We start from the raw sequence: 11,770 nt of genomic DNA, 5'->3' as shown, positions 1-11,770 counted from the left end.
TTCCAATTCCACGTGTGCTTGCTTTGCAAATCCTTCTGGGTATTTGCTCTTAAAACTGTCAAAGCTCTGCAGCTTCTCACTTCCCAGGGTCATGATTCTTCCTGAGAGAAGGATGGCGAGTGTGATGAGGTGCTGGACATGTTCCCATGTATTTGAACTGGCTTAGTAGTCTGTGCTGTGACTCCTGGCTCTGGTTCTTTTGCCTTGAGCCTGCACATGGCTCAGTGGCATCGTAAAACCTTGGAAACACTTGCAATCCAGGGATCACACTCAGCAGTACGCTGTTACATAGCAGAGACAGTGCTCCTGCCTGAGTTAATGCCAAGGGAAGTTGAAATCAAGACCTCTGTGTACTCTAAACAGGCCACATGAATCTTCAGCAAAAGTGAAGCTGATACAGTGAAAATCCCAGGCTAGTCTCAGTTTAAATTTCCTGTTACCTCCCTTATGAACTTGGGTGGGCTGAAGAGGGAGCAGTAAAACCTCTGTCTGGTGTGGATGAGGGTGTGAATTTTGCGGAAAGCAGGGCTGCTGGACAGTTCTGGTTCACATTAAGGTGAGGGTTTAAATACAACAGTGAGAAGCATTGGAACATGCCATCAGCTCCTATTAACTGTGCTCATGTTCCACCATCACATCATCAGAGCAAGGTTTCTGACAGCTCCCTCTGGGCAGGCTCTGGTGCTAAAGGCAACCTGCAATTTGGAATGTAATGAAGGGAGTTGTCAGTCAGAATATCTCCCCAGCCTTACAGTTTTTTTCTGATGGCATAAGACTGCTCTGGGCAAAGCCAAGCCAGCCCAGGGCGTGCAGACCACGAGGAGGTAACGAGGCTTGTGGCTGCTCAGGTGTACTTCCCTTGGGCTGGGAAATCCCTGTTTTCAGTGGTGTCCCCTTGGTTCCAGCAGATCAGGTCACCTCCATCGAAGTGGGTGGAAATGAGACCCAGATCACCCTGTACTCACTCCATCCCAACAAAGTGTACAAAGTTCGGATCGCAGCCAGCACCAGTGTGGGATATGGGGCCCCTTCTGAGTGGACCCAGCATCGGACTCCTGACAGAGACAACCAGACACATGGTAGGAGGCTGGGGAATGCCTGGGATTTGGGACAGGGTGGGAAGCTTAAGGCATTTTCAGAGATACTTGCTTTCTTTTGGGAATTGCAACCATTGGTTTGGGTCAGACCAAAGTGCTCACCTTCACCTTGCTGCTCAGCAGCCCCTGTACGTCTCACTGGTTGCCTGGCAATGGGGCTTTGCACCCTCTATGTGCAGCTGTGAAAGTTCTTTTAAAAAAAAGAAAACAAACAGAACTCCAGAGCCCAATGTTAATGGCATTTGGGAGTGACAATTCTGCCAAACAGAGCTGCGCCATACCAGACTCCAGCAGTGGTTAAAGATGGTGATATCTCAGAACATACACAGAGAAACCCCCACAGTGGCTTTGTGACATTGTTGTTTCCTGTATCACCCAGCTGGGAAAGTCAGTCGTAGAGTGTGACTGACTCCACTGTCAGGGAATGGAGACTTCCCACTCAGGACAGCCTTTTCCTCACACTCTTCCCTCACTACTGAGGACCAGGAGGATTCAGTAGACTGGGGAAATGGAGACATGTGGCTCAATCTTTTTCTCTTGTCTTCTTCTTCTTCCAGTTCCATTTGCTCCAACAGAATTAAAGGTCCGAGCAAAGATGGAGTCTCTCCTGATAACGTGGCAGCCCCCAGCAAACCATGCCCAGATATCTGGCTACAAGCTCTACTACAGAGAGGTGGGCCAAGAGGAGTCCAGTGATGAGAGCCCTTTGGATGGTGCTGAAGATGAGAGCTGGGATGTGGGACCCATAAAACTAAAGAAGAAAGTGAAGCAGTATGAGCTGACTCGACTAGGTTAGCTGGCTGCATCTTCCTAGGCCTTGATGTGGAAACCCAGGGACTGTCTCTTGCACTTTGTAGCATCCCAGGATGCTCCCAAGAGTGTTTTGCATGACTGGAGATACATAGGGCCAGGGCCATCTGAGGTGTTTTAAGATCATCCAAAATCCTTTCTGGAGTGGCGCTCTTTAGGCTTGTATTGAGCAGAGTTTAAAGCACAGAAATTTCTAATGCCAATTTAGCAGGGATTTTAACCAAGTTACCAATATACTTAGTATATGCTAATAAGTGGTTCTTAATTAGTGTTTTTATTGTGTCACTATAAAGAGTGCCAAGATTGAAATCTCCAGTCAGGACAATTATCTCTCCTTCCCTGTCTGTTTCTAAGGAGCTCTATAATTGCATGCTGTTTGAAATCTCTCTGTATTAAAATGCAGAGATGGGATAATTCGCAGCATACTAATTTTAGCCCGGTATTCTGTCCCACTAAAGGAAAAGAGATGGAAGAGTGTCAATGACTGGAGAAGATCTGAGCAGCAGTGAGTCCTGCCTGCCTGGCTCACTGTGCTTGGCATTTCCCACAAGGGACTGTGTTCCTAACATCTGATTGTATTAATTAATTGATTTGCCCATTGATACAGGATGGAGAGAGAAGAGAGTCATGGCAGATGCATCCTTGAAAGAGGCTTTCTGCTTCCCAGAGTTCTTCCATCCCCCACTTCATGCTTCACCCTGTTACTGCCCAGTGAGTGGAGACTGTAGGGCATGTGTCTGTTGTGCTGATTCATCTTACACTTGTAGCATATATGTTATGCACAGTGTAAAGGTCAGGCTGCAGCACCTGGAAGGACTGTTTGTGCCATCTCTAAGTGGGGTTCTCCCAGCTCTGTCACAGCCATCTTGCTATTGAGAGTGTTAACAGTGATGAGTTTCTCTGAAGAATTTAGGTCTGTAATCATTGCGCCAAGGAAACCACATGTGAACATCATCACGTGCTGCTCCAACCACTGGCAAGTCAGTTGGTGCAGGGGCTGGGAGTGGGCTGAATTGGTTCCAAATGCTCTGGCACGATGATGCTGAGAAGGTTGCTTGTTCTTCCGTAATTACTTCCTTGAATTTGGGCATCCGTCAAGCGCTGATGGTTTCCGTATGATTTGGCAGCTGTGTATTGGCTATCGCTGTGTCAGGAGCGCAGGCTCGGGTTCCTCCCAGCCCAGGACGTTCCCTCTGCTCCTCTTGGGCTGTTGAATGATGTGCTCCTGCACTCATAGAGTAAAGGAAGGGTCAGGAATCTGGCTGTGCTGAGGAAGGGAGGGGCTCTGCACATGAAACAAGGAGGAGTGGTTGGGATTTAGAAGGGTTTTGTTTTATGGCACAGAACTGCCCTGTACCACTAAGGGCTGCAGCTTGTAGGCGGAGCAGGCAGTGGTCTCAGGAAGGGCTGGCAGCCCTAATATGATCTGGGCTGATGGGGAATTAGCTGGAGGGGATTTCCTAGATCAGGGATGTCTGCCTAGAAAGCACAGCACTCCTAAGTGCTGAAACCTCTCCTAAGATCCCTCTATAAAAAGAAATATCCAACACTGTCTCTTCGTATTATCTTCAAGAGTCATTGAGTCCAACTGCCTGGGTACCTCAGTGTTAATCAAAAATAAAAGCAAATTCTGTCCAAATGTCTTTTAGACACTGACAGGCTTGGGGCACCGACCATCTCTCTAGGAAGCCTGTTCTGGTGTTTGAGGTGGTGTTAGGAGATCCCAGGTTGGGCACTGGGCATACCAGGCTGGGCTCAGATGTGGTGTGTTCCATGTCAGTGCAAACAAGGTCCAGAGTGGTCACTTGGCTCCACAGCTCCATAGTGTCACTGAAGCCAGCGCTCTGTCCCTTGCCTTGGTTTGAAGTGTGGCTTGAAATAGAAGATCTCTCCCATCTCGTGCTGATCCCTGGAGCAAACCATGTCTCTTTAGAGTGGTATCACTAATGGTACCATGTGTCTTGTCTGAGAGGTGTATGCTGAAGTCCTGTGAGAGAGGTGGGCAGCTGGTCAAGGGCACACAGGAAATCCAGCAATTTCATCAGTCCACAAAATCAGAAGGAAGCTTTCCTGAATCACCAGGAGGGGTTTTCCCTGAGAAATTCTTAGTGACTTCCATCGATGTTCTAGCACTTACTCCCTGTACTGAGGTGCAACTACCAGGGCCATAATTTATGTGAAAAATAAATGGCAGGCATCTGATCCTGTCCTCCACATTCCCATGAAGGAAGATTGCATTCCTTTGGAAGTAGCTCTCTGGAAATAAGGGTGTTTTCCCCACTTAAAGGAAAGTATGGCTTCTGGCGCCTGGCCAATATGAACACCTTGAAACGCTGAGTGAAGCAACATATTTAGCATATTGGATATATTATGTAGCCATCCAGATTAGTGATTTAAAATGATCTGGACTAGATTATTCTGCTTATATTTAATGTATGATGGAATGCAGTGAAATACATCTGTTTTCATGCTGCCTACCAGCTTCTTGACAGCTTGATAGAGTTTTATGTCTGCCTGTTCTAAGAGCTTGAACATCTGGGCCTGTGTATAAAAATTGAAGCCAATCCTCTGACTGAGAAATCCAAAATACCCCTATTTTCAGGATGTAAGGTGCTTGATCTTGCAGTCAAGCTCCCCTGGTGTCACGTGTAAGCCGCTGCTGTATTGATCCTGCCCAGGGATGGAGACAGAGAACTTGTCCTTTCCTTCACTCCATTCTCCAACAGGAGCTGCCCACAGCTGCCTCACATCTGTGAGCTTTTCCTCATCGTTTTGGATTGCACCATCCATGATGTGCTCGTGTCCCAGTGAAGCCCAGCCCAAGGCTCAGCCAGAAGGGGAGTGTGGTGCTGGCAAGAGATGGGCTGGGTGTTCTTTGTTCCTCTGAGCCCGTGGTCTCAGCCCTTTGGAGGTTGAGTGCCCTTTGGCCTTACCCCCTTGTGTGGGTTTGAAACATTTTTCTGTGGCTGGAGAGTGTGGAAATGCAGATCAGGCTGTCTTGAAGGCAGACAAAACTCTGTTTGCTTTTGGGATTCTTTGGGGGAGAAAAATGTGGCTGAACTGTTTTTATATTCTGAGCGTGAGCGTGTGTTGTGGAGCAGAGAAAGCCTTTGGTAATTGGTACCATCAGCTTTTGGGAGTGTAATCAGAGCAGTAATAATAAAATTGGCATCAATAAGAAAGGTTTCATTCTGCTTACGTTGTCTGGCAAAGAGAGCAGTGATCTGTGAGGTCAGGGAATGAAGAGGCATGTCCCAAATTAACAAACTTCATCAATGTGCTGCAGCCAAGGCAACAAAAGGCAGTGTGGACTGCTCTGGCTGAGCTCCTGAAGGGGCTGGCTGCTGCAGGGAATGTCTTTTTGAGAACTTTATATCTCCCAAGTCGTTTCTTTGATTAAACATCTCCATTAAAAATGAAGAAGCTGATGAAAGGCTGGAGGAAAGAGAGAAGTGGTTTTTGGACCAGGGCAGCACTGCTTGGAGACAGAAGTCCCTGTCCTGCAGCTCAGTTTGAGATTCCCCACAGTGTGAGGCTCTCTGATGGGAACAGCATGCAATGAGGTTTTTAGTTTGGGTTTGGTGTGGGTTTTCTATGCACTGTTGCTTTTCTGATTGCAAATTGGGAAGCTCTACTGTGAAGGCAAAACAGACACCATACAACAAAGGCTGCCAGTGACTTAACAGGGCATTTGAGGACTTGCTGGAAGGAATACCCTCACAGCAGTGAAAAAATCAGAAAGGACTTCAGAAACAGGAGGTGCATTTTGGGGTAGGAGAGAATGTCCTCACTCCTCAGGAATAAACAGTGCAGAGCAGTCACTTCCATGGTAGAGAAAGGAGTCAGCATGTGTAGGTTTCTTTAGCAGTTTGTAAGAGAGAAAGATCTAGAGATCCTGAGTAGATTGCTAGAGGCCAGAATACTGGTCTAATTTCTGAGAAAAGTGAGGGGAGAACCACAGAGCAGCTGTGCTGATAACATACACCAGCTGTGAGATAGTGTTTGTGTGTGGGAAGCCTGTAAGTGGAAGGGAGACTCCCTGCTGTAATTTAGATATTAGGTGATATTTACTTAGGTATAAGGTAACAAAAATGTATTTATTATGTTCAAGCTACTTTCTTGGATGGTGAGAAAAGCTGGCAAGATCAAAGAAAATGTGTCTGAGTAGGGAGGGTTGGTGACAAAAATAACCCAAGGCAAACCCTGATTGATTTTTCCAGCTCCTGGGAAACTGTACGAGGTGAAGCTGGTGGCATTCAATAAGCACGAGGATGGGTACGCAGCGGTCTGGAAGGGCAAAACAGAAAAGGCACCTGCGGCAGCAGTAGGTGAGAAATGCCCTTCAGTTGTTGTGTCTCTTCTGCTTGACAGAGGAGGGGTGGAGGGATTACAGAGGATGAACTTCAAAAAGGACAATACCAAAATAGGGAAGGTCATAACATAAGGGAACTTCCTTTGACAGTCATTGCAAAATGCATCGGAGGAATTGGGAAGGACAGAAGGGAGCAAAATGTCCCCCTTCTCATTAAGATTGTTCTTCCACTGGGTGTGAGTGGTGTTACTGTCATGTGCACCTCCATATCTCTCTTTGTGCTGCATCGTAGATCCCCCTGTGCAGAAGGGGCCTCCACTGCCTCCGGTCCAAGTCTATGCAGAGTCCAACAGCTCAACTTCCATCTGGCTCCGCTGGAAGAAACCTGACTTCACAACAGTCAAAATTGTCAACTACACCGTGCGCTTCAGCCCCTGGGGCCTGAAAAACGCCTCTCTTGTGACGTACTACACCAGGTAAAGAGGGTTCATCTGCCTTGGGTTGCTCATGTGAGGAATGAACACAGGGCAGGAGGAAGTTGCATGGAATTTACAGAACTTAGCAAAAAACTAGGTGTTCCATATGATGGGAGTATCTGCCATGGTCACAGATAACATTCAGGACTGCTGAGATGTGGCAGTGGGACTTGTCTTGACTTGAATACCAAGGAATCATTTACTGGTCTGCATCTTTTTTGCTGTGGTTGGACCTTACACACTTGTTAACAACATGGCCAGGTGCAATTATGCATTCATTATTTGTGAGATGGTCCTCACAGGTTTGGTCTATAAATTGATAGAGTTTAAGCAGTTTTAATAATTTGGGGATGTATCTTACATCTGAATACTTGTGCCCATTTTTAGCGTCTAACCAGGCTGTTTTCTACCTGACCCTGCAAGTACATCAGAAATGGTCCTGAAAACTGGGAACTGTTTTGTTCTGTCCCTGGGAGCTGAGTGTTCTTGCATTCAAATGGCTGCAAGAGATGGAAAATCAAAGACTGTCAGAGTTAGGATAATCTCTTAAGAGTGTTCCTGGTGGGGTGTCAGGGTGACATGGGAGAACCCTCAGGTATTCACAGCCTTGTGCTGTGTCCTCTCTCTCCAGCTCAGATGAAGACATTCTCATTAGTGGGCTGAAGCCCTACACCAGGTATGAGTTTGCTGTGCAGTCCAATGGCGTTGGCATCGACGGGCCCTTCGGCAGCGTGGTGGAGCGCTTCACCCTGCCCGACCGTGAGTGTTCATGGCAACCAAATCCTCATTTCTCCTGGCTTTCCTTGAGTCTCTGTCTGATCCCTCCCAATGAGCCCCTGAGAGATGGGATATCAGACCCCCTCGAAGCTCTGATGACCTTGAGTCCATGCTGGGAGGCTCTCTGGGGATGAATGTTCTGCTCCTCTTCCTCCTGCTCAGGCTGGCTCTTTATTTGTCACTGCCAGGGCCCTCCACTCCTCCGTCTGACCTGCGGCTGCACCCTCTCAACCCTTACGCTGTCCAGGTGCACTGGTGCCCACCTGTGGAGCCCAATGGCATCATTGTGGAGTATCTCATCCTGTACAATGCCAACAACACACAGCCAGATGACATGTGGACCTTGCTGACACGAGAAGGTGAGTCTCTTCCAGGTACTGTAATACTCCTCAGTCCTCCTGCCTCCTTTCCTCTCTCTGGAGCCCTGGTCACCCAGTCCTGCTGCCCTAATTTCTGCCTCACTTTGCATACAGACAAATATTGAAGAGCTCATCCTGGCAGTTTTCTTGAAGCATATGCTGTACCTGGTCATAGCAGAGAGTCCAGGGACATGGCTACTGAGAGATATGAAATCATATGTGTCTGGGGCTGAAATAGGCATTATCATCCAGGAAATAACCTACAGATGCAGCCTGGCAGCCAGCAGTTCCTAGAAAAACATGTGCCAGCAGCATCAGGAGTAGTGGTTTTGGATCTGTAAGCAGGAAGTTCATTATTTCTGAAGAGGTGTATGAAATGCACAAAAATGCCACAAAATCCCTCACTTCTGAGGGTCGAGCAATTCCACAGCTGCTTTTCTGTAGCCTCTGAATACTCTTGAAGCAGAACATTTTAAATCTCTTTTGATTTGCTTTTGGTCAGGAAACATCTTCAGCACTGAAGTGCATGGCCTGGAAAGTGATACCAGGTACTTCTTCAAGATGGGAGCAAAGACAGTGGTGGGATCCGGTCCCTATTCCAACGTGAAGGATGTGCACACCCTTCGGGAGAAGCTGTCTGGTATGAATTCCTCCTTACCCCAGGGCAGGAAGGGAATTGCATGGCTGGAGACTGATTTGTCAGCAGTGACATTTCTGTTTACCAAGCAATTGCCTGGTGTTGCTGTGAAGGATGTGAGATAGGATTCTCTGCAGGGCAGCGCAGAAGATCACAGCAGAGCCCTCAGATGTGCAGCTCCAGAACCCATCCCACAGCCAAACTTCACCTCTTCTCCATCCTGGTTCCTCTGGAAGGGCAACCTGCATCTTGCTGTGGCGTGACATTAATGAATATGCATAGGTGCCAGTTTGCTTCAGGTTGATCTAAATTGTTACTGCCAAGGAATTTTATTGTTTTATGTGTATAGAATCAGAACCACAGAACAGTTGGGTTAGAAGGGCTATTTTAACCTGGTTGGTTTAGTACAGCTGGTGCTTCTCTGAACGTGAGACACTTTGTACCCTCTTCCTGCTAGCAGTTGAAATGATGTGGCTGTCATTCCTTCCCCTCCTAGATGTCCTGGATATCCACTCTGTGACAGGGATCATCGTGGGGGTGTGCCTGGGGCTGCTCTGCATTCTCTTCTGCATGTGTGCCAGCTTCCGCAACAGCAAGCACAGGTGAGCGCACCTCAGGAGGAGGAGGCTGCTTGGAAGGAGACAAAACCACTGTGAGCTGTATCCCCTGTTCAGCTGGACTGCTTGGGATATGGTGTAGGGGACAGTTAATGCACAGCTTGGATCTGTGGATGGATAAGGAGTATATTTAGTATAATCTTTTCACTGATTTATTTTTTTCAGTAGTTTCTCTTCAATTTGCATTCTTAGACTAGTAGGGTTTTTTTTTCAGAGAAAGAAAAAGCCCCAAGAAAATGGAAGAACCAGTTTATTACCTGTGTCTGTTAACATGGGTAGTATTTTGCTTCTGAGGTTGGCCAGCTCTAAGGATGTTTGGAAATGGTTTGTTAACTTCATCTGGGAAAATGATGAAAGACTTCACAGTGAGTGACAGGCTGGTTTAAGGAGGATTGGATACAGCCCAAAGCCCTCTGCTATCCCAGGGGTCTGGATCCAGCCACAAGCATTTGGAAAGACCACGAGCAGAAAACAGCTCAGTTGTTCAGAAGAGCTTTGAGCTCACAGCACATCTCAGGGCCAGGAACAAACAGCTTCTGAAGTCTCATCCTAATGTGGCCACTAAACTTTCCTGTCCTGTTGCATGTCTAACTTGTAAAGCAGAGGTGACAGGAGTGACACAACTCCCCACGGACCAGGGTAGGTGAGCACCTGCTTATGCTGGGACTCGTAGTGTCTCCTGCCCTTGGGGTGTGCTGGCAGAGGGACAGCTTTGCATCCCACAGTGGGATTGTCTGAGCTTTGGCATTAACCAAGGTGGTGCAGAGATATATCTGCAGTGAAAGGTGTTACAGTGGGATGTGATGATAAAGGATATCCCCAGGAGTGGCAGGGCATGGTCTGGGCCTCGTCACTTGCACAAGGACCAGCTGAGATGTCAACTCTTGTTTGTTTTCCCTCAGGGAGGCCCTGCCAGGCCTGGATTCCCAGGCTGCTGGCAACCACACGTACTACCACCGGAGCAGGCAAGGGTTGGCCTCTCCCAGTGCCACCTTGGACTCACATGAGCTCGAGTCCCTCATGTCCCCACTCCCTGAGGATGCACCCGTGCCCCTGGGGGACATCACTGAGCTGGCAGAAGTGCACAGCCTCATCCACACGAGCCTCCCTGAGGACATCTTCCATGGGAAGAGGAAGGTAAGGACCCATGCATATGGGGACTGGGCTCCCATCTTTGGCAAGAGCCTTTGTTTGGTGTGTGGCTGCTGGGAAGGCCAGGTGGGATCCTGTCCTGGCTCTGCAGTGCCAGAAGTCTTGGCTGCAGGCTGGTATTGGACAGTCACACATTTCCCCTCTCTGTAAAACTTGAACTAGCTCAGCCTTGGCTGTTGGATATAATTTGGGATCCCTGTGCATCTACCACCCCTTTTCATCTCCTGGGAAATTGACCCCTCAATCTGAGAAGCTGCTGCCAAACTTGGTGCTGCAGAAAGCTGTGGTATTCATGTTGCTGTGGCATGTGGATGGTGGGAGGAAGTGTGATGTCTAGAGCAGACACGTGGCCTTCCAGGATTCTCTTTTGCTTGGACTAAAAGGAGGTGGCTCCATAAATAGTGTGTTCACTGGAACACTCTTGAAGATAAACAAGAGGTGAAATTGTGGGGTTTTTGTGAACCTTATTTTTTGAAGTAGTCTTTTCCTGCCCTGCTTGGTTTGCCTGACACTGCATTGTCTTTCATTCCTCCCTGCCCATTTCCTCTTCCAAGCTTGCCTGAAACATTTCATTCCATTAGGGAACCTTTAATTGGCCTAATTTAGTTAATCTGTTTATGTCTCTCTTTGTAGCCCTGGGAGAGCATGTAAAGTAATTAGGAGGTTCAGTAAAACAAATGCATTGTGAGCACATGGGATTTCATGTTTGCATCAACGATGCACTCGTGTGTCACTGGAGGCAAGGTGAGCTCAGGTACCTGGCTGACCACGAGCCCTGTCCGTGTGCTAGAGGCAGTGCAGGTGGGATCTTTGGGAAGCACAAAGTCTCTGCTGGCCTCACTGCCCCACAAGCTGAAGCCGTGCCCGTGGCCATCCCTGTGTGCTGTGGCAGATCAGAGCTCAGCTGGAGCAGAGGCTGTTTGTTTGCAGCCAAGCCACATCTATGGGTTTTGGTGGAATGTGGCTGCCTGTCTGGACCCAAGCCGAAGAGTGTGAGGAATTTCCTACAACTCCTTCAGTTAAATAAGGAACAAATGTTTTCAGTGATGGGGACTTACCCCTGAGAACAGGTCAGGGTGGGGGGAAGTTTCTTCTTTGCGAGGCCTTTTTGGGAGCAGCATATCCAGATCCCTCTTCCAGAGCAGCAATCTTGCCTGTAAGGGCTTACACCAAGATCTGAATATGTGCAGAGTGGGGCTGGAGAGGGCAGTGCCAAGGCCTGGCCATGTGAGGCTCAGCCTGAGAGCTTGGGGCCCTCAGAGTGGGCAGTGTCCAGCAACAGAGTTAAAGTCACAGACCAGAGCTTTGGGGGAGATGGACTGTTCTGGCTGTAGAGTTTCCATAATTAGATGGGGAACGGCCACTGAGAGATAAATTCACTGAGGGTTGTTTTTTTTTTTGATGGATGTGGCTAGGGAAGCAAGGGTCACTGGGAAGCAGCCACCCGGAGAGCAGCGTTGTCACCCGTGCCGACCAGGAGGGTGACCCGGCAGGTGAAGGAGATCGAGCGGTGGCCGGCAGGAACAGGCTGGT

At 48.3% G+C, this 11,770-nt stretch overlaps 1 protein-coding gene across 2 annotated transcripts in view; it reads left to right on the top strand.

Moving 5' to 3' along the window:
• Positions 1-11,770, top strand: part of IGDCC4 (immunoglobulin superfamily DCC subclass member 4) — a 63,768-nt gene that overhangs the window by 44,307 nt on the left and 7,691 nt on the right. The window contains exons 10-18 of one of the 2 annotated variants that reach the window (XM_031059686.1): positions 909-1,079; positions 1,655-1,888; positions 6,128-6,235; positions 6,512-6,695; positions 7,327-7,454; positions 7,661-7,831; positions 8,334-8,471; positions 8,965-9,070; positions 9,988-10,222. In XM_031059686.1, coding sequence (XP_030915546.1) covers positions 909-1,079; positions 1,655-1,888; positions 6,128-6,235; positions 6,512-6,695; positions 7,327-7,454; positions 7,661-7,831; positions 8,334-8,471; positions 8,965-9,070; positions 9,988-10,222 — 1,475 coding nt within the window. Of the gene's footprint in view, positions 1-905; positions 1,080-1,654; positions 1,889-6,127; positions 6,236-6,511; positions 6,696-7,326; positions 7,455-7,660; positions 7,832-8,333; positions 8,472-8,964; positions 9,071-9,987; positions 10,223-11,770 lie in introns of both variants that reach the window. The other variant, XM_031059684.1, reaches the window with a different exon arrangement.

The sequence above is a fragment of the Geospiza fortis genome, unplaced genomic scaffold (genome assembly GCF_000277835.1).
Source record: "Geospiza fortis unplaced genomic scaffold, GeoFor_1.0 scaffold2, whole genome shotgun sequence".
Lineage (NCBI taxonomy): Eukaryota > Metazoa > Chordata > Aves > Passeriformes > Thraupidae > Geospiza > Geospiza fortis.
This window is presented reverse-complemented; position numbering and strand designations above follow the sequence as displayed.